The sequence below is a fragment of the Drosophila suzukii genome, chromosome 3 (genome assembly GCF_043229965.1).
Source record: "Drosophila suzukii chromosome 3, CBGP_Dsuzu_IsoJpt1.0, whole genome shotgun sequence".
Lineage (NCBI taxonomy): Eukaryota > Metazoa > Arthropoda > Insecta > Diptera > Drosophilidae > Drosophila > Drosophila suzukii.
In genome coordinates this window covers 17,180,194-17,199,819 of record NC_092082.1, presented here as the reverse complement: position 1 = coordinate 17,199,819, position 19,626 = coordinate 17,180,194, and the positions used below count along the sequence as shown (strand labels likewise).

At 42.6% G+C, this 19,626-nt stretch overlaps 6 protein-coding genes across 16 annotated transcripts in view; 4 read left to right on the top strand and 2 right to left on the bottom strand.

The window, feature by feature from the left end:
• The window catches only part of rols (rolling pebbles), a 59,537-nt gene extending 58,863 nt beyond the window's left edge, over positions 1-674 (top strand). For all 6 annotated transcript variants that reach the window (XM_036814934.3, XM_036814933.3, XM_036814931.3 and 3 more), the window contains one exon: positions 61-674. In XM_036814934.3, coding sequence (XP_036670829.3) covers positions 61-378 — 318 coding nt within the window. In that variant the 3' untranslated portion in view covers positions 379-674. The remainder of the gene's footprint in view (positions 1-60) is intronic.
• A 104-nt stretch (positions 675-778) lies between these two features.
• On the bottom strand, positions 779-6,203 carry LOC108014665 (sodium-independent sulfate anion transporter). Of its 3 annotated transcripts, none has more exons than XM_036814941.3 (6): positions 6,079-6,203; positions 3,348-3,952; positions 3,017-3,292; positions 1,773-2,445; positions 1,527-1,706; positions 779-1,430 (listed from the first exon to the last, which is right to left on the bottom strand). In XM_036814941.3, exons 2-6 carry the CDS (start codon positions 3,939-3,941, stop codon positions 1,414-1,416), a joined length of 1,740 nt encoding a protein of 579 aa, XP_036670836.3. In that variant the 5' UTR covers positions 3,942-3,952; positions 6,079-6,203; the 3' UTR covers positions 779-1,413. The 3 variants fall into 3 exon arrangements, with proteins under 3 accessions (XP_036670836.3, XP_036670834.3, XP_070852259.1); XM_036814939.3 differs by having other exon boundaries at positions 779-1,318; positions 6,079-6,202; XM_070996158.1 differs by lacking the exon at positions 6,079-6,203 and adding an exon at positions 4,603-4,752 and having other exon boundaries at positions 779-1,318.
• Positions 6,204-6,469: 266 nt separating this feature from the next.
• Positions 6,470-11,239, top strand: Pop2 (CCR4-NOT transcription complex subunit Pop2). Of its 4 annotated transcripts, XR_010654052.2 has the most exons (5): positions 6,470-6,788; positions 7,548-7,824; positions 8,551-8,897; positions 8,961-10,428; positions 10,659-11,239. XR_010654052.2 is itself a non-coding variant. In XM_036814795.3 (4 exons), exons 1-4 carry the CDS (start codon positions 6,780-6,782, stop codon positions 10,782-10,784), a joined length of 900 nt encoding a protein of 299 aa, XP_036670690.1. In that variant the 5' UTR covers positions 6,475-6,779; the 3' UTR covers positions 10,785-11,239. The 4 variants fall into 4 exon arrangements, 2 of the variants coding, with proteins under 2 accessions (XP_036670690.1, XP_065720815.1); XR_010654051.2 differs by lacking the exon at positions 7,548-7,824 and having other exon boundaries at positions 6,471-6,788; XM_036814795.3 differs by lacking the exon at positions 7,548-7,824 and having other exon boundaries at positions 6,475-6,788; positions 8,961-9,378.
• Positions 11,240-11,614: 375 nt separating this feature from the next.
• On the top strand, positions 11,615-16,470 carry Grip163 (gamma-tubulin complex component 6). The gene is made up of 5 exons (XM_017080825.4): positions 11,615-12,723; positions 12,779-12,932; positions 12,998-13,362; positions 13,418-15,747; positions 15,811-16,470. The coding sequence occupies exons 1-5, from the start codon at positions 11,704-11,706 to the stop codon at positions 16,037-16,039; spliced, it is 4,098 nt and encodes a 1,365-aa protein (XP_016936314.4). The 5' UTR covers positions 11,615-11,703; the 3' UTR covers positions 16,040-16,470.
• Positions 16,471-16,975: 505 nt separating this feature from the next.
• On the top strand, positions 16,976-18,398 carry viaf (viral IAP-associated factor). The gene is made up of 2 exons (XM_036815981.3): positions 16,976-17,125; positions 17,301-18,398. Exons 1-2 carry the CDS (start codon positions 17,120-17,122, stop codon positions 18,015-18,017), a joined length of 723 nt encoding a protein of 240 aa, XP_036671876.3. The 5' UTR covers positions 16,976-17,119; the 3' UTR covers positions 18,018-18,398.
• On the bottom strand, positions 18,203-19,552 carry LOC108014660 (tubulin polyglutamylase complex subunit 2). The gene is made up of 4 exons (XM_036815980.3): positions 19,398-19,552; positions 19,169-19,336; positions 18,853-19,115; positions 18,203-18,765 (listed from the first exon to the last, which is right to left on the bottom strand). Exons 1-4 carry the CDS (start codon positions 19,465-19,467, stop codon positions 18,400-18,402), a joined length of 867 nt encoding a protein of 288 aa, XP_036671875.3. The 5' UTR covers positions 19,468-19,552; the 3' UTR covers positions 18,203-18,399.
• Positions 19,553-19,626: the final 74 nt, after the last annotated feature.

Sequence of the window (19,626 nt, the reverse complement as noted above, 5' to 3'; positions counted from 1 at the left end):
GTGAGTACTTGTAAGATAATAATTATTAGAAACCTGGTTAACCATTTATCTCATTTACAGGAACTTGACGCCTCCATAGATTTGGCCACGCAGGCGATTGCCCAGAAGCCGCACAGCTACGAGGGATACTACGCCCGGGCGAAGGCGCGCATGGAACTGGGTGCCCTGAACGAGGCGTTGGTGGATGCCAATGAGGCGATGCAGCAGGCCGCCCAGAGCGGAGTCCTCTGCGAGGTGGTCGAGGTTCTGAAGCGCATCCAAACCGAGCTGCTCACCCGGATCTCCATCAGCAGCGAGGATCAGTCCGGCCGGATGTCGAGCATCGGCGTCGGGGCATCCGCCGTTTATGAATCTCATCACGAGATCACCGATTTGTAAATGTCGATTGTTGTGTAATGTTGTACTCCTCGTATACCCCCTTCGAATTAATCCCTATTCTAGTTTAAGTGCTACTCTACCCTTACTTTTTGCTATTTATTGCCTTCGAATGTTCTTAATTTAAACAAACTGCAACTATTTTTGTAATTTCCTTTAAAATTGTCTTTTTAATTGTGTCTACGCATGTAAAAATTAGTTTTATACGCTGATTTACCATTAGCATCAGTTCTTATTCATAACAAACATTAAGTAAATGCGAATTTTTTTAAGATTGAATAAAAAACTTTTAAAGAAAACTGGTCAGCTTTTGCTATTCGGTGCAGCCTTTTGGGGATATGCTTAGACATTTTGAGAAATGCTTTTGAAATCTATCTTTAAAATTATGTGTGCAAGCTTTGAGCTGGTTTTTAATAAATTATTATTATAGTTATAAAAATATACACAAAATATACCAAAATAGACGCATCTAATTTCAACGAACGGATTATAATAATATTTTTCCATTTCAGAACACATTTAAAAGTTAGTACTAACAAAATTTAAAACAATCATAGAAACCTTATTTAGATGTATTTACATTTTAAACTTAACCTATTCGAGGGCAGAGTTTAACGTAGGAATGGAACAGTTGGAAATGAAATGTGTCTCGAGTTAAATACTAGAGGAAGTTTAGAGAGCTTCACATACTTCAAAGTATTATAGCATTTCAATAAACAACTTTCGGGCTGCACTTGCCATAAATAAGATTTTGTGCCGCAACGTATACTTAAGTACTTCTAAAATCAACAATATCCTGATATGCTCCAATAAGAGCCTTCTGTTATCTAAGTGGATTTTCCATTAAGTTTACTCAGTTCAGTGGGTTCTCCCGAATCGCGATGTCCTAGACGCGAATCGACAAGCGGTGCCGAGATCTGCAAATGCAGAACATAGTCGGGAGCTGGAAAAACAAAGTTTCAGTTACACAAAGATCTCAGTTTCGGGACTAAATAGAGATGGAGGGTGCGAGATGTGGCATTGTAGCTTTGAGAGTACTCAAACAGAAGAACAAGCTGTGAATAAAAGCGAAGGAAATATAAAGCAAAAGCATTTGGTGCAATGAGTAAGCTGATCAGCGTGAATGAAGGAACTATTAAAACCAGACTCACTTTGGTCCAACAGGTATTCCAAATCATCGGGGCAGTCTATCGTGGGGAAATCAAGGTTGGTCGATTCCTTGAGGATAACACCAATGTCCTTATCGGCACTCATTAGGAATAAAGGCACATTCGCCTTGGCGAGCTCTTTTTGCAGCGATCCCATTCCTCGAGCGGCCGTGAAATCGAAATCTGTAAGGAAATTTACATATATTTAGTTAATTCAATTACAAAACATTCTATATAAAAAAAACCTACCATGCACATGAGCGCAATCCAGGACCACAGGAGCGGTGCCGTGCGTGGTCAGGGCCTTAGAGATTCCCGAGCGAACCCATTCGATGGCCGGGAAGTACAGTGAACTGTGCTTGGGACGGATTAAAATGTAGTTGATCCCATTAGTGGTCTGCAGTTTGGAGACACTTAGAACGGGTCGAGCGGCTCGGTAAACCAAGAAGGCCACATCGGAACTCACGCCCAGCAGAAGTCCAATCTCGACGCCCACCGCCAGGCTCATCACAAAAGTAATGGCACCTGGTAGCAGTTCTCGTCGACTGCATCGCCACAGCGGTTTGATCACCTCGAACTCAATCATGAATATCACCGCCGAAATGATCACCGCACTGAGGGCAGCCTTTGGGATGTACTGGAAGTAAGGAGCCAATAGACCCAGGGCCAGGAGAACCAGTATGCTCGTGTAGCATCCTCCAAGGGGAGTCCTAACTCCACTCGCGTGGTTGACAGCACTCCGAGAGAAGGATCCTGTCACCGGCATGGAGCTGCAGAAGGCGCCACAGATATTACTTATGGATAGGGCAACCAGTTCCCGTGTGGGACTCAGTCCAGCTCCTCCGAAGGCCTTTGAAATAGCAACATTGCCGAGCACAGCAATAATGGGCAGTATTATCATGGATGGACCCAATTCCGAAAGCTGAAAAAGAAAAAAAATATACATTTAATCAGGGATTTTAAGCAAGAGTAATATAATATTGAAAAAATAATATAATATATTATCATAGAATATTTTAACAAATCTTTCATAAAACATATGAAGTTTAAAATTTTTAGGATTGTCAATACTGCACGCATTATATAATAATATTTGAATCTTATGGTAACGAGTAAAATTAATCTAACAAGAAAAAGAAAACAAAATGAAATTATACTAAACCAGAAGAGCTGAAGGCCTATAGCTGCTATAGCTCATGACCATATAAATAAATAAACAAATAATCTAACAAGACCTGTGCACTGCACCAGACAGAACATCCAGTTTAAAAATAAACCAAGTTTGAATCGTTTTAATTTATTTATATAATCTGAGTGGCAAAAATAAAACAATTCTTCGAGACAATTAAAAACAAGTATTGCTACAAGTCTTTTGAGCTGAAGACTTCAACACAACAACAACAAACCAGTTGGGATACAAAGTTAAACAAATGTGATGAACCTTGATATTTCATTTACTAGGTCAGGTAATTAGTCAACTTGTTTTCACTTACCATCTGTTCAAAGTTCTGTCTGATCTCGGTGCCATTCCTGTCCAGAATGGTGGTCTCAAACTTGGGCAGCGAGACGTTGGGTAGGCCGCTCTTGACCTTTCCGGTGAGGATGTACGGACAGCTGTCCATTTGCTCGCAGGTGCTGTAGGCCAGGGCACTGGTCACCAGGACTACCAGAGCATTCCGTCCGGTGGCTATGACCCAGATGCTCCCGCTTATTAGCTGCTGCGTCCGCAAGTTCCTGATTCGCCCGTCCAGCTTCACGTCTTTGAGTTTCTGTTGGGATTAAGATTGTTTAGGAGGATTTTAGAATCAATTTTTGTATGCTTACCCTTAGCAGCAGCAGAACAATGATGGAAACCAGTCCCAGGGTAAAATCGCCCTGCCGTACATTATTGAGATTTCCAAACACGGAACGCATGGTGTTGATGAAATCAGAGCCTGATCCCCCACTTAGACCCAGCAAACCCTTTAGCTGCGATGTACCAATGATGACGGCGGTGGCCGAGGTGAATCCCACGGTAACGGGCAGTGATATTAGATCCACCAGGGCGCCCAGCTTCAGCACTGCCATTCCCAGCTCAACGATACCGGAGATGAGGCACAACAGTATCGCGTAAGCTGGTCCAGAACCCAATCCGAATCCCGTGTGCCGGCTGGTCATCAGGGCGAGCAGAGCCGTGGGTCCAATGGTCACCTGCCGGCAACTGCCCAGCATGGCGTATATGATTCCGCCCACGAAGGCCGAGTACAGGCCATACTGTGGCTGTAGTCCTGCTAAAGTGGCATAGGCCAGTCCTTGGGGCAGCACCGTGAGTCCAACTGTCACACCGGCTATCAGATCCGCCACTGCATCCTGGCCGGTGTAGCCGTGCAGCCACTTTAGACCCGGCAGCAGGCGATATCCCCAGTCCCTGAGGGTCATTGTGGATTTAGCTGTGGATTAAAGACAATCAAAAATGTACTAACTTTGTAATGGTATTTAATACATATTCTTTTTTTATTGATATGAAGATCTATAGAAAATTACGTCGCAATAAATTGAGGATCGCCAGTTCAACGACTTGTCCAATTTTGCATAATTATACATTTGATTATAAGACGTCTGCGTGACAGACAAGCCCAAAGAAAAAGAGACGTCAACTTATGTTATTACCAAAAAGCAAGTCATAAATAAGCCTGGTAGAACCCAAAAGAATGGAAAAATACGGGTTTATGGTAAATAAAAAAGAATATCTGCCAAACCTTGATGATTACAAAAGGCTCACCGAATAAACTAGATTGTGTAAATCAAACAAACCAGTTGGAAAGGTTTGGTTAAAATGGGATAGAATCAAAAAAATGTATCATTTATTATTAATGAATTTTTAATTCTTCAAAATGTGATATACTACAAAACTTTATTCTTCACAAGACTTTTTAAAATAAAAATCGCATTGAAACTGACAATTTTTGAATCATATATTACTATTTATATATTGCACATTTTTTCAGTTACAATATATATTTGACTAGCTGTTCTCAGAGTGGAACCCACAAATGTCTCCTATCTAAGCGCACTCCAAATTATTTTGTTGGAAACTCACGTATTTAAACAAATGTTTTGATGTTGTTGTCTGTTCGAAGGGCACGTTCTTTCGAATTACCAGAGAACTGAATTCTTTCAGTCTAAATGATTTTCAGTAAAAGAGCGGGGAGCTCTGGAGAAGCTCAGGTCGGTTCGGGAGCTGGCCAAAGACTGAAGAATGATCGCGTGAACGAAGAATTGCTGATCAGTGATCACACGACCTCCTCAATTAGCTCGGCAAGTGGCGGAGTTGAAAGTATTGGTTCGGGTCGCTTAAAACGTGATCAAATTGCTCGATCGATGAAAACAAATACGCGCACGAGATGTGTGCACGTAAATTGAATTTTGCTTTTTTATGCAAACGATTTATTTACAATTTAGATCCAATAATTATGGGAAATTGTTTGGTGGTTATGTCATTTGTTAACGCTAAATGGAAAATATTTGCTTTGTTTATTTACCTAAATGTAATTTTAATCGATTCTAGGGCTGAAAAATTGGATAACATACCATTAGTTCCGCTAAGCAAAGATAATGCGATTGGTACAATGTAAGCAATTTAACAGCGTTAAATTTGAATTCTCTAACATTTAATTCAATTTGAAATGTTAGAGAACATACATACAAAGTAAATCAACTTTAATTTTTTTTTAAGTAAAATAATATGCAATATTTATCAGAGCGATAAATTGGTATCATAAAAAAAGTAGGATACTAAAAAGCGATCAAGCTTTGTAAGTGCGAAAAAAGTTTAATAGGAAAACCTCAACTAAGAACTAAGGTTTAAGTAGTACTGACCAAAAATAACATTTTTTAGTGAAATACAAAATAAATTTAAAAGAAAATAGTTCCTAACCTCTCTAAGTAACCTTGTAAGTTCATTAGAGGTTAATTTTCAAAAATTGAGATAAGGAAACCCCTTATCAGTATGGGAACGTTTATTTCAAGTGCTTTCATCCGCAATTTGTAACCGGAATCAATGGAGCATAAAACGCAAAAACTGTAAGGCGTGAAAAGTTTGTTAACCCTTTGAAGTAACTGGTGAAATCCGTTCTTTCCCGGTCCACGAAACCAATATTATTGAAGAGATCACTGAGATATATACAGACGCAAGTTTATAGGTATAAACATAATTGCCGGTTGTTGACAGACGGCGTGAAGGAATCTGAGCATTATTTATCGCTCTTTGCTTTCTTTTCACTTTGGCATTACTCAAAAAACTAGTTTTCTTAAGGCTGATGTTTGAGTAAAAGTAAACAAAATAAGGGGGAAAAATACGAAGACAGCGAAGCCAATTGTTTAGTTTTGCTTGTTTATTTATAACGCGAGCTAAATTCCCGAAGAATTTGCAACAACAAATGGGTTAGTGGCACAAACACAGAAAACCGAACAATCAAACTCAGCAGCCCGTGTTACTTGTTTGTTGTGAACTCTCTATTTATTAACTAATATCACTTAATACTTAAGTTAAAAAACGCAATGCAAGCACTTTTACCGGTGAAATTGGAATAAATAAATTTGTTTGCTTTCCACTGAACAGCTGGTCCACAGGGTGACTTGGGCGGTGCTGCAAAACTGGTACACAGGGTGATTCCGCTCCTAGTCCAGGTACGCTAGCGCCCTCTAGGCGGCTATGGAAGTGAACTATAATAAAACTACTTTACAACACTGAAATGGGTAACCGATTATTTTTTGTATTTGCGAATAAGTTATTTTAACTAATTATTATTATTGGTTACAAACAGTCAACTTTATGTACTTTAAAAATGTAATATTTTTCTATACATATACACATATACATATGGAGATAACTCAAAATTCAAAAGTAGGGCTCCAAAATAGTGGCAAAACTATCGATACTCTTGTAACCTGACGTTTACCAGCACTGGAGTCGAGAGGCCAGCGCTTACCCACACTGCCTGAATCACGAACAATTTTTTATTATGGCACTTGCGCGGCTCGCAAACAGAATTTGCTGATTGAAATCCATAAAAGGTCATTGCCGAACGTCGAGGACGCTGCAAGTTGAAGTTTCTGCGAAAAAGGATCGCCGCGCAGAAAACGGAAGTGCCGGGAAACAGCTATTTCATCCACCGCCGCTGCCTCCCCCTCGCCCCCCGCGAAACGAGCAGACGCCGACCGAAACATTTAGATTGTGCAAATAGCTAAAATCCACACAGTCCGCCATCGAATATTATGAAATGGGTAAGCTGCGAGGGAAAACGCTTGGGTGTACGGGTTTTCACGCCGTTGCGCCGATTTCCAGGGCCTTGGGTTTCCACGGCAAGAAAAACTGCAAATGCAAATGCATCTTCAATGCCGCTGCATGCGTGTGTGTGAGTGTCTGCCGTATGTGTTCGTGCACTTTTCATAGGGCGTTCTAACTGTTTTTTCTAGGGTGCTTCAGTTTCCTCAAAAAAACGGTATTTGTGCCATTTTCACGGTCACCTTTTGGGAAAATCCTCCATTGTAAACCCGATTTCGAAATGAGTGGAAAATTGCACCTTAAAACTGTCAGTGTAACTTGAGTTGGTGGAAAAATAATGACAAGCCATGGGTTGCTGTGACATGAGTGATAAAACTGGGCCCATATTGACACCGAAATGAAAAGATTTCTTAGTTTTTATGGAGTAATTGTGTGTTAGATGAACGGCAGTTTCTACAATAGAAAGATCAGCATGTCCATCTGTCTGTCTGTTCGTATGACCATGTAGATCTTGGGAACTAGCAGAGCTAGGGGTTCGAGATTTGGGGTATAGAATCATGGGGTCACGACTTTCTCGCATACCAAAACTTAAGGTTATAGGGGGAGTGCAACGCTCACAAATCATATATTTTATGACAGTCTTTATAATATTCCGAAGGCTTTAACTTTCCTCTAAGTTCGTTTTCTCAATATATTGACTTCATAAGAGTTAATAAAATCATTTGAATTAAACATTGCTTAATGCTGTCTATTTTCAGCATCAGCTTTAAGTGTCTTGTCTTATTATATCTGATAAGTGTGTTAATGAATGCGATACGATTTAGGTATAATAAAGTATTGTAAAGGCAGATTCACTTGTACATATTCCGATTCCCCTGCATTTGATCAAGAGCCTTGATCACCAGAACAAAAACGTAAAACGTAATACCATTTACCCAAGTGGAACTTGTTGCTTGAGGCTTGGTTGTAGGTCAGTGCGAAGAGGTGGCTGATCCGGCGGCAAAGAGTGCGCACCAGGCGACGACCGGCGACGATGTAAGTAGCGCCCATCGTAATCCCCATCACTCCAGTAACCACCTCCAAGCAAATTTCCAAAAATCGTTTCTTTCACGTGCCTTTGTTTCGTTATTTTATGATTTTCCGTTGTTCTTTCGTATCAGCAGCAAAATTGTAGCACTTCTAACAGCGAAATTGGCCAAACTTCAATTACAAACTCTTGTTCAGTTGCGCTAACGTGTTTAACCAATTGGACCAGCTATTATTCTTATGTTGCTAACCCTCACCCCCTCACAAATACACAAACACACAAGACACTTTGTACGACTCTTCGTTATTTATTTACTACATTTAGGAAATTAAACAAAATTTGTATGGGGAGAATTCCAAAAAGTTTTCATATATTGGTACACTAGTCTTTGCGTTGTACATCTCTTAAGTTTTAATATTATAGATTTCAATTCCATAAGAAAAAACCACTTTAAAAATTTTGTAACAAAACACAGTTTTTATGAGTTGTGAAGATGTTTCGTTTATATTATATATTTAAATAATTTAAGTAGCCTTCTCTATACATTTATGGTACTGATTCGTTTTTTATTTTATTACAGTCTTCTGTAATATAATAATAATCAATAAATAAAGTATTTTATATCTTAGATGGGGCTCCAAACCACACAATCCAACACACATTAAGAACAAACTGTATCCCCTAAAAGTATATACATTACAATGTCGTTTGACCCAAACTGATTAATTTCGCAGACAATGCCCTCGGCCATCAGTGGCGCGGCACATGGCCAAGTCCACATACCCAGCAACGAGGAGTGCGGCATCAGGGACGTGTGGAAGCATAACCTGGAGGAGGAGTTCCGCACAATCCGCAAGGTGGTGCAGAAGTACCACTATGTGGCCATGGACACCGAATTCCCGGGCGTGGTAGCTCGTCCTGTCGGCGAATTTCGCTCCACTGCGGACTACCACTACCAGTTGCTGCGCTGCAATGTCGACCTGCTGCGGATCATCCAATTGGGCCTGACCTTCATGGACGACGATGGCAAGACGCCGCCTGGCTACTCCACCTGGCAGTTCAACTTCAAGTTCAACCTGAGGTAAGATTGCCCAGCTCAAACTATCTTAGGGGGTTTTACATGCATCATCTTTTGTTTCCCTAGCGAGGATATGTATGCGCAGGACTCGATCGATCTGCTGCAGAACTCTGGCATTCAGTTCAAGAAGCACGAGGAGGACGGCATCGATCCCATTGAGTTCGCCGAGCTGCTAATGAGCTCCGGCATCGTTCTGGTGGACAACATTAAGTGGCTGTGCTTCCACTCCGGCTACGATTTCGGCTACCTTCTTAAGCTGCTCACCGATCAGAACCTGCCCTCGGACGAGGGAGACTTCTTCGAGCTGCTGCACATATACTTCCCCAATATCTTCGACATCAAATATCTGATGAAGTCGTGCAAGAACCTAAAGGGCGGTCTGCAGGAGGTTGCCGATCAACTTGAACTGCGGCGCGTGGGCCCCCAGCATCAGGCCGGTTCCGATGCCCTGCTCACGGGCATGGCTTTCTTCAAAATGCGTGAGGTACAGCACACAAATGATTTGCACTTTGACCTACCAGCGCCCGTTGTACTCTTTCCCTATCTGCTTGAGCACACCATGAACTTGAAGCCGTTGGTCAGCCGGATCGACCTGCTGAGCCGTCCGGCCTACATCGGAGGAATTCCTCCCGATGAGTCTGCGATGATCAGCAGTGGCAACGGCACGGGCAACACCAGCTCCTCTTGGGAGCCGCTTACCTCGAGCGCCTACATGGTCACGCCTCCAAACACTCCTGGTTCGCCGGAGCGCGATGGCTCGTCGCTACGCGCTTGCTTCGCGTCTTCTCCAATTCGCTAAACAAGACATACGGTTGTTGCCCAGCCCTTGCCACTACTAACTTGCCTCCATCCATCATCACCATCAACATCCATTAGGTTTAAGGTTCTTCATGGTTGTCACAACTCGCTCATTTTCATATATAGTTTATATATGTATTTAGTTTTTATTGCCTGCAGCACCTGCAGTGCCAGTGACCCACTATTTATGAATGAAATCCATAATTTGAAGTGTTTTTAGTTAGATTGAAACTGTTAAGACCATGTGAAACATGTTTATTTAGTTTTAAAGCTCGCGAGACAATATGAATTGAAAGATTTGCTGAATTTGATTGGAAAATTAAATGAATTGGAATTAATTTTCTTTTTAAATTTTTATTTATATTTGGTGTCTGGGCATTGCTTACCGTTTTAATTCCATGGAGGATTTGTCTGATTTCTCTAACTATTATTAACTGCACTTGGTAGACTTGCGTTTTTGATATGTACTTTATTTTAGTTTTAAGTTTTGACTTAATTTTTAATTTGTAAACAATTCAATAATATTTTGTCTTTTATAATTTCAAGCGCTATACTGACATATGTTTTCACACAGTGCACTGTGTGTATCAGCGTAGCAAGACCTTTCCCTTCTAGAGAACTGCAAAATAGTTCTGAAAAAACAAGAATATTGCAGAATAAACCCCACCCCAAATACTAACGATCAATAATAAGAAAATCACTAGTATATAATCTCATCTAACCACTTTGATATACGGTATGTAACTAAACCCATTTATAAGTAGGTCTCTCCAATCTGATTGGGGTTACTAGTAAGATTTGCTGCGGTAGATATGCATGTGATTTTAACGCTTTTAGAAACTAACATTGCTCAACGAGCATTCATACCTTTCGATTTTTCAGCAACTGCTTTGTGAACCGTTTGTCCTGTCCCATTCCAAACACATATGTTATATGCCCGCCTAATGGAACTTGCACCCTTTTCAGATGTTCTTCGAGGACAACATCGACCACGCCAAGTACTCCGGACACCTGTACGGCCTGGGCACCTCTTTCATCGTAAATGGCACAAACTTCCACGAGAGCAACGGTGAGACGAACAGCGCCTCATGATTCGTGCTGATGGGGAACGTGGTGGTGCACGACAGGAAGTTCGAGCAGGAGGGATCACCGGCTCCGCCGCCACCTGTGCAGGCCACATCACCTGGCCAACCGCTTCTCGCAGCAACCACACCTTTGCTGTAGTCACAAAACGTTCCCGTTTATAAACACTTACCCCGTTAGCCATATAGCTACTCTCTTGATGTTCCCACGCAAGTTTAGATTGAAAACCACATCCCTAAAATACAAAAATGGCATACAAATAATTGTAAATCGCAAAAGAAATGAGAAACCTGCAAAACTAAAATAGATTCAATTTCAAATTCTGCATGTCTTAAATGTGTTACGAATACAAAACTAAGGTAACTAAGCTAATATTGTAAGCCAAAGGGCAAACATAGAATATTGTGTATTTGTAAAAAAAAAAACAAGAACAATATATTTAAAACTTTTTAATTTAGTGTAAATGACCCTTGTTCTTTTAATGGTAAAGGGGTAAATAAATAAATGGTTTGCAGAAACAATTATATAACTCGATTAATCGGAACTCATTATTATCAACAATTAAAATGGGTAAGTATAGTAACAATATGAAAATTCCTTTTTTTTTTAATATACTCTGTAAAAGAGAAAAAATAAGGATAACTCAGAAACTACTTTACCAATCATGCCGATATAGAAAACCTACAATATCAAGACCGAATCTTTAAGCTTCGTTTATTTTGTGATTTTCGAGGTCGAGTTGAAAAACTTTTATATAGTTAGAAAGAAATGAATCCCCTAAACATTTTTAAATATAACGGTAATCAATATAAATACCAATACATGGTATTTTCAGAAACTGCGGTCACACCGAGCCACAGTCCTTAGTTTTTGTTTGGTTTAGTTTATGGGAAATATCTTTTGATTTTGGAGTCTCAACGGCAATTCGATGGCAACCGTGGCTGAGTGCAACCACAGCGTCTTCGACGTGGTGACCCACCTGGCCACCTTGTTGGCCTCGGAGGAGCAGGCTACCAAAATGCCCACAGCTGCATTGGTGGCCAGGAGGCGCTCCAAGATCTATGAGGCGTTGCTTCGCAGAGGAACGATGTCTACCCAGGCCAAACTGGAGCTGATCGAACAGGTTAGCAGCGAGATGACGAAAGACCCGAAACAGCGGGACAGGCTGCACACCTTCCAGAGTCAGCTCGCAGAACAGGAACATGATTCAAAGGAGCCTAAGACAACGGAGGAGGTGGAAAACCAGTACAAGTTTGGAATCCGACGATTAAAACCCGGAGTACTGCAGCTGCATGAATCCGTAGACCCTACGCCGGAGCCAGATCAACCAAAGTGTCTGAAATCACTAGATCAGATGCACCGTGCTCTAAAGCCCCTGCAGTTGCAGCCCCACAGTAATATTCTCATGGTCAACATAAAGGCGACGCCTCCCACGCCAAAGCCACGCTCCAGGATCATCCCATCCTATGTAGGCTCCATCGGCATGTCGGAGTCAATGACTCGAATGCGGGAAGACAGCGAGCCACCAATGCACCCAACTCCCCGCCTGCCAGTCCTCAAAAAGAAGATCACAGCTGCCCAGGCGGAAGAGCCTTTTGTGGCCAAGCCTGGAGCTGAGAAGCATTTCATATCGGACCACATGATGACCAACGAGCTGAAGCTCCTCCAAAACAAGGACCTAGTGCTCAACTACTTAGAGGAGGCGACCCTGATTGATCACCTAAAGAAGGCAGCAGCAGGTCTTCAGTCAGAGACGTTCCTCAGTTCGCCAAAAGATAACCTGGAGTTGCTATTCAGGCCCAACACTACAGTGCCTACTGTGCTGCCCGAGGTAATGGCGGATTTTGCGGGTCACTTCCTGCACGCCGGCTGTGCCTTTCGGCGATTGAGTGCGCGCACCAAGTGGAACAAGAACACTATGATGCGGCTAGAGAGGCCTCTAAACAGGGTAGGTCTTTAAACAAAATCTGCAGAATGTTTGGTTAATCTTAGCTATTTCACAGGCCTTTCGGGAGCTCCTGGTGGATTTCCTAGCCACCAATCGGCAGTTTCTGCTCGCCTTGCCCGCCAATAGTCTCTCCCAACTCCTGAACAACTCCCGTCCAGCCATTCAACTGATCTACCAGCTGGATAAGATGTTCGAGAACGAGCCGAGATGTAAGATTTAACTTTGTGTCGGAATTCAGAAATTGACTTTCTCTTATTAAAATTGAATTGCATAGTAAATCTGGACACCGGGGTATCCGGATCCTTCCTGATGAGCTGCATTTGGCTAGCCATCGACACCTGCGGCAACAGTGACTTCTTGCAGCTGCTCATCTATATGCTGCGCTGCATATCCCAAACCTATTTTGTGCAGCTGCAGAGATGGATCTACCAGGGTGAACTGGACAAGACGGTCAACGAGATTTTCATCAGTCGATACTTGAACAGTTCACCGTCGCTGGTGAATGAGTGCAGCAAGGAGTTCTTTGATAGGGGCTACCAAGTGGTCAACGATGCGATTCCAGACTTTTTATCCGGCTGCGAGCATGAAATCCTCCACTGCGGAAAGTACAACCAGGTGTTAAAGGCTTATAACGCTCAGGTTTGTAGATTGTAACACCGATTCAAATCATGTATTCATCATATCTCAACCCTAGCACCCCGTCTTCGATGTGGAGTACCCGGATATGGTAGTCTGTCTAACCGAGCAGCAGCTCAAGGATATGCGTCGCAGCTTGGCCGAGAAGTATGCCATCATCTACCAACGCTTTGGATGGTGCAGCATGCAAAGCCTCTTCGAGGAGCGCATGGCCACCAAACGTGTTTTTGCGAACCTCATGGTGGAACGAACGAAGGCCTATCTGGATAACTGGGAGGAGGAGCAACGCGTTCTTCAGCTTAAGGCGAATGCTCAGAAGAAGCTGATGTACGATGAATTCAATGCAGAGTTCGAACTTAACCAGCAAAATCGCCTGGAGAAGCGAAAACAGGAGATTGTCAATGAGCTCGGATTTCTCCGGGAAAGCGAACGACTGGAGGATATACGCCTAGAGCGGGAAAAGCTAGTTTTGCAGAGGGAAGTGGCGCAGCTTGCTGCCGAAGTAACAAAGAAAGACACCCAGGAAGCGATTAGTCCTGACCAGAGCACAGTTAGCGATCTAAGTTTTACATCCTGCCTCGAAGGACCAGATTGTCGAACAGATTCGGCGTCTGACAAAGATGAGGAAAAAACAGAGGAGGCAGCTGGACTGTCGGAGAAGCTACCGGATGTTATAATGAAGCAGTCAGCAGAGAAACCATCAGAAGAGGTGGCATCGAAATCGGATCAAGCCGAAATCAAGGAGTTGCAACCTTTACTACCCAACGAGCTTCAGTTTAAACGAAGCCACTCGGATGTGATGAATTCCAATGAGCAGCCAACCTGTCAAACAGAACTCGATCGCAATCGCCAGCATGGTCTCTCCTCTGAACAGTTTCAGGAGTGCCAGACAGAGTTGAACTCGGAAAAAATGACCACCAACTTGAGTTCGGGATTGCATGCTCGACTTCCTCCCGACATTAATGCTAATCTAAATCGCCCAGGTACAGAGGAACTGAGCGAAATGCAGCGCAACCGCCAACGCAATGAACACCACGATGGTTTTTCCAGCTTCAATTCCACCGAGGATCAGCACACGCAGCGATTGCGTTGCCAAATTAATTCAAATACGGATCGTGGCCGAAACCGGCGGAGGGTTATGGACAGCGAGTTTGGTATTGGCCTAGCAGATAACGTCTTAGAAAAGAAGACTTTGCCTTGCCTGCCTCTAGAACTTAACAAGCTTCACGTCGAAGTACCCACGGCGGTGCTAACGCCCATGTCCACCACTTCCGACATGGATATCGGTGGTCTGTCACCCAGAGAATTACCTGAAAAAGCAGAACTACTCAAATTAAATATTACACCTATAGTTGACAACGATGCTGCTAATAATAACAATATCACTGAGTGCAGAGAAATTGTGTGTCCTGAGTCACCAAAGTCCGATCTAGCTAAACCAAATAGTGTATTTTCGGAAGTTTTCATCCCGACTTTCGGCCTGCCCACGCACTTTAGGATGGGAAAGGAGCTGGAGCAGGAAGTTCAAAGCCAAAAAGCAGTTTCCACTGTACCCGAGTCCTGCAATCCTTTCATGGCCCGCCGTTGCTTGCAGCTCTCCGTGATGGCTCCTGTAAACGCGCACTACGCCCTGCTCCGGAATGAGGTACTAAGGATCTTCCAGGAGCTCCGTATCTACGAGCATTTCCGCAAGCTGAGAAACTACTTTTTTCTTTTGGACGGTCAGTTTGGAGCTTTACTAACCAGTGATATCTTGGGACGAATAAAGGCGGGCATCGAACCACGAAGCCTTTGCCAGAAGGGTATACTTGATACCATGCTAACCAATGCGTTGTCGGCTTGTTCGGCGGATGAGACCACCGTGTCACAGAATCTCACTCTCAACTGCACCAATATACCGGACACACTGAACTTCCTGTCGGTGGAAGCCACTTCAATGCTAATACTGCACTGCAAGATAGATTGGCCCCTAAACCTTGTGATCAGCTCGGAAACGGTGGCCAAATACGGTCAGATCTTCGGGTATCTGCTGAAGCTACGCCATGTTAGTTTCGTTTTGGAGGGAACCTACGAGTATTTGCAGCAAATGGGAAAACTTCTGGGAACGGAACTCCGGAGGTGTGCACATTTCCGGCACCTGCAGGTAATGCGCCACAAGTTGTCGCATTTTATGACCTCGTTCCAGACGCATCTGGTGGCCAAAGCCCTGCAGGCCACCTGGAAGAGTTTTAAGGAGGAGCTGTGCGCCGCTGATTCCATCGAGGGATTGTATAAACAGCATGCCGCCTATTTGAAGCGGGTTGCCTTCCTGGCGCTACTAAATCGGAGGAGTGCCAAGGTCAAAGAAACCATAGAAAATATTCTTGTTATCATACTTCGCTTCTGCAAGTAAGTTATTTTCTTTTCTGCAGTAAACATTCTTTTAATACAACTATTTTATATATATTTTAGAGTCCTTCAGTCACAGGCTTTTATAATGGATCAAGATAATCAGTTTGTGCATCCCCGCTTTAAACGACTGCTGCAGGAGGAGGCTGAGTTTGAGAAGTTTATGCAGTATCTCATCTATTTGGCCAACAAGGCGGCCGCTTCTGGTTACCAGGAAGAAATCGGAGACCTGATTTGTATTATTAATTTTAACAACTACTACAATGTATCTGAGGAGAGTTCTAGGTCTTAAGTAGAATCTCAGAACTGCTTGCAAAGAATCTGTGAAGGATAGTAGCTAGGGAAATTTATCTTGCCATTAAGCTGAGCTTAGTAAGTTTTTAATCGATTTTTCTTAAATGTAAAGCATCCTTAAAGCAACCCGAGAATAACAACAGGGATTTCTAAAATATGTTTCTTTAACTATTTTCGTTTTATGTTTTAATCTAAGATATTTAATATACATTTCGAACAATCTATTTCAGAATTTATTCAAAACATTACTAAAAGTAATTTTCAAAAATGTGTGTTGAGTTCAACTGAAATCAAAATGTTAATCAACAAATTAACTTTTGAAAGAAAAAGTTTTTGTGTTTGCTGTTCTAAAAACTAACGGTCGATTTCTCGTCCGCATGTTAAAATATAAGTAGACTTTAAACATTTTTGGAGTTTACGTTTTCGAAATATGTCTATAATTTATTATTTATCCATGCTTTAAAATGTCATCAATGTTTTTTAGGGAAACAAATGACCAACTGCTTTTAATGTAAGGCTAAATAAGGATGAGCTTGCTTACCGCACTGGCTTTTTTAAAGTAATATTCTAAATGATTTAAAAAGAACAGACAAAAAGAACGGACAAAAGAAGTTATTTTCGTTGGTGTTGCATATTTATCCATATCATAGACCCATTTGTTTTAAATAGTTAAAAATATAATAATATCGGTATCAAAATAAAAATAAAAATAGTAAAATGGCAAAAGAATGACATTATAAATATCGTGTTTTATATACCCTTATAGAGCATTTTATTTTCGAGAAACGTACACATTATAATATTTGTTTACTTACTTTACTTATGTTTATTTTTTTTAGAATTAAATTTCTTAAAAATGTAACCAAATTAAAAAAAGTTTTGAATTACTTACATACAAAACATCGCTCACGCTATCATCTCTAAACGGCTGATAGCATGCGATGAATAGGAATTCACTCCATCCCTGGTCATGAGTCATTTAGAATAATTCAGTTTTATTTTTAGTTAACAAAAACGGTGCATGCTTTCGGAATTTAAATATATTTAAGTATTTATTATCAAAGAATAATCAATAAAAATGCAGGTAAGAAGAAATTCTATGGTTAAATAAGGTTGCATTTATTTTCCAAGCAACAATGGGTTGTATTTGGGGAAACGCGACTGTGGGTGTGTTTTTGGTGCATCCAAAAATAAACTCCATATTTGGTAATGAAAATGATGAATGAAAACGGAAACTCACGTGGCTTTGTTTTCCCTAGGACCCCAATGAAGACACCGAGTGGAATGATGTGCTCCGCGCCAAGGGAATCATTGGACCCAAGGCGAAGGAGGCGGAGATCACGGAGGATCAGATCCAGAAGCTGATGGATGATGCCATCCAGAAGCGGACAGATCTTCCTCTAAACGAGGGCCAGCGGGACAAGAAGATCGACGACATGTCGCTGGACGAACTCGACGAACTGGAGGACTCCGAGGATGAGGCTGTCCTAGAGCAATACCGTCTCAAGCGCATTGCCGAGATGAGGGCCACCGCTGAAAAGGCGCGATTTGGATCCGTGCGCGAAATTTCTGGCCAGGATTATGTCAACGAGGTCACCAAGGCCGGCGAAGGCATCTGGGTGGTCCTCCACCTGTACGCCAACGGTGTCCCGCTCTGCGCCCTGATCCACCACCACATGCAGCAGCTTGCCGTCCGCTTCCCGCAGACCAAGTTCCTGCGCTCCGTCGCCACCACCTGCATACCGAACTTCCCTGAGAAGAACCTGCCCACCATCTTCATCTACCACGAGGGAGCGCTGCGCAAGCAGTATATCGGTCCGCTTGAGCTGCGCGGCGACAAGCTGACCGTCGAGGAGCTGGAGTTCATGCTGGGCCAGGCCGGAGCTGTGCCCACCGAGATCTCGGAGGATCCGCGACCACAGATCAGGGACAAAATGCTGGCCGATCTGGAGGACAAGAGTGCGGACTTCTACTGAGCCGTAGGCAAATCATAAACCTCATCCAACTTCCTGAAATTTGGAATGGGCCAATATCTAAAGAATGAATCATGGGGCACAATACAACCTTAAACAGGTCTTTGGATCTGTGTTTTAAAGTAATCTAAAAGATTATTTACAAATTGCGAATTATCAAAATGAAGCTGATGTAAGCCCCGACAATATTATTAGAAATCCGCTTTCGAAGGCGAACTTTATTGATTCATAAATAACTTTAATTTGCCGTCATGATTTGTAATTTTCCTTCATCTGCACATATTGACCCAGTCTATCCTCAGGGACTCCCTTGCACGTATCCATCTCATTGTTTTGTGGCATTTACGTACCTTCACAAATAAACTGTTTACTTTTCTACCGAAAGTCACTTATTATGGTTCTGTTTGGTGCTGCTGGCCGACGCTTTTGCCACGCTTTTCGGCTTGCCCCGGAATATGTTGGGATCGATGATGTTGTACGGATGTTCGCAGGCCGGATTTAGTACCCGACCACGTCTTTGTTCGTGCTCCTCTAAGAGATGCGGCGCCAGGAGAAGGAACAGCTGCTCCGTCCACGAGGGCAAGCCGCAGGTGGAGAAGCACAGCTCCCAGTAGGGCAGTCCCAAGTGGGCAATGGCCATGCGGAGGTACTCACTGAAAGTGTCCGCCAGAAATTGCCAGCTTAGGGTGCTCAGCTCCAGCAGATAGAACTTTGGATTGTTGGAACTTGTGGATTCGTACAGCATGCACACCTGTTGGAAGAATATTAGGCAATTTATCAAGTGAGAGATTCCAAGAATTTACATACTAAAATTGTATAGTTTTTATGTTCAACCCACCTTGGCCACCTCGTTGACATTGTTGATTTCGAATATCTTTGACTTGGCCGTTATAATGGGCGTGGCATTGCCCCATTTGTCCTTCCCGTTGGCCATCGGAGCTGGAAGGGACTGCGAGCTGCTGGATGCTCCCAGGCCATCCGAGTTGGGCAAGGCACTTGAATTGCTGGAGTGGCTCGCAGTCGTTTCAATATTCTCCCGGAGAAGAGTCACCTGGAGCAGGTGTGGAAAGTGGATGTGACCCACTCGCCGAATATCGTTAGCTGGAATGAAAGTATACATCCAAATAGCAAGGTAATAAAGACACTCCACTCACGTGCGTACTGGTAACTCCAGTTCAGAATAAATCCATCCGAGGATAGGTAGAACTTCTTCATATCTTCAGGGAGGTAGACGCAGTGCCTCTGCTCCCAATTGACCACCTGGCAGGCATTCAGTGGCTGTCGGCGCTCCAGAGTCACATTACATACCCTTGGAACACTGGCTGGAAGTTCAGAAGCTCCTATTTTTACAGGACACTGCAATTCGGATAATCACATACTCACAGAGTGTCCTTATAAGGCCCAATGTCAAATTTTCGTAAAATGCATCCTCCGGGGATAGTTTCTTGTTCATTATCGAAAAATGTATGTCTCAGAAAAAAATCTGATAAATTTACACGTCAGGCTTTTTTCTATAAATTTATGAATGTATAAACAAAGTCATGTTGGATTGGTTGTTGTGGCAACGGTGCGGATGGTTGTTTAAATTATAATGTGCTGGAATGGTTAGGAA

What these genes read in the sequence shown, in the direction of transcription:
- LOC108014665 (XM_036814939.3), bottom strand. Translation starts at nt 3,941, where the DNA reads ATGACCCTCAGGGACTGGGGATATCGCCTGCTGCCGGGTCTAAAGTGG. An exon ending in GACAGAACTTTGAACAGATG is followed by an intron (nt 2,446 to 3,016) that starts GTAAGTGAAAAC and finishes TTTCTTTTTCAG; the next exon opens with CTTTCGGAATTGGGTCCATC. An exon ending in GGATTGCGCTCATGTGCATG is followed by an intron (nt 1,707 to 1,772) that starts GTAGGTTTTTTT and finishes ATTTCCTTACAG; the next exon opens with ATTTCGATTTCACGGCCGCT.
- Pop2 (XM_036814795.3), top strand. An exon ending in AACTTCAAGTTCAACCTGAG is followed by an intron (nt 8,898 to 8,960) that starts GTAAGATTGCCC and finishes TTGTTTCCCTAG; the next exon opens with CGAGGATATGTATGCGCAGG. An exon ending in CTTTCTTCAAAATGCGTGAG is followed by an intron (nt 9,379 to 10,658) that starts GTACAGCACACA and finishes CACCCTTTTCAG; the next exon opens with ATGTTCTTCGAGGACAACAT.
- Grip163 (XM_017080825.4), top strand. Translation starts at nt 11,704, where the DNA reads ATGGCAACCGTGGCTGAGTGCAACCACAGCGTCTTCGACGTGGTGACC. An exon ending in TAGAGAGGCCTCTAAACAGG is followed by an intron (nt 12,724 to 12,778) that starts GTAGGTCTTTAA and finishes GCTATTTCACAG; the next exon opens with GCCTTTCGGGAGCTCCTGGT. An exon ending in GTTCGAGAACGAGCCGAGAT is followed by an intron (nt 12,933 to 12,997) that starts GTAAGATTTAAC and finishes TGAATTGCATAG; the next exon opens with TAAATCTGGACACCGGGGTA.
- LOC108014660 (XM_036815980.3), bottom strand. Translation starts at nt 19,467, where the DNA reads ATGAACAAGAAACTATCCCCGGAGGATGCATTTTACGAAAATTTGACA. An exon ending in GGGCCTTATAAGGACACTCT is followed by an intron (nt 19,337 to 19,397) that starts GTGAGTATGTGA and finishes CTGAACTTCCAG; the next exon opens with CCAGTGTTCCAAGGGTATGT. An exon ending in ATGTCAACGAGGTGGCCAAG is followed by an intron (nt 18,766 to 18,852) that starts GTGGGTTGAACA and finishes TTCTTCCAACAG; the next exon opens with GTGTGCATGCTGTACGAATC.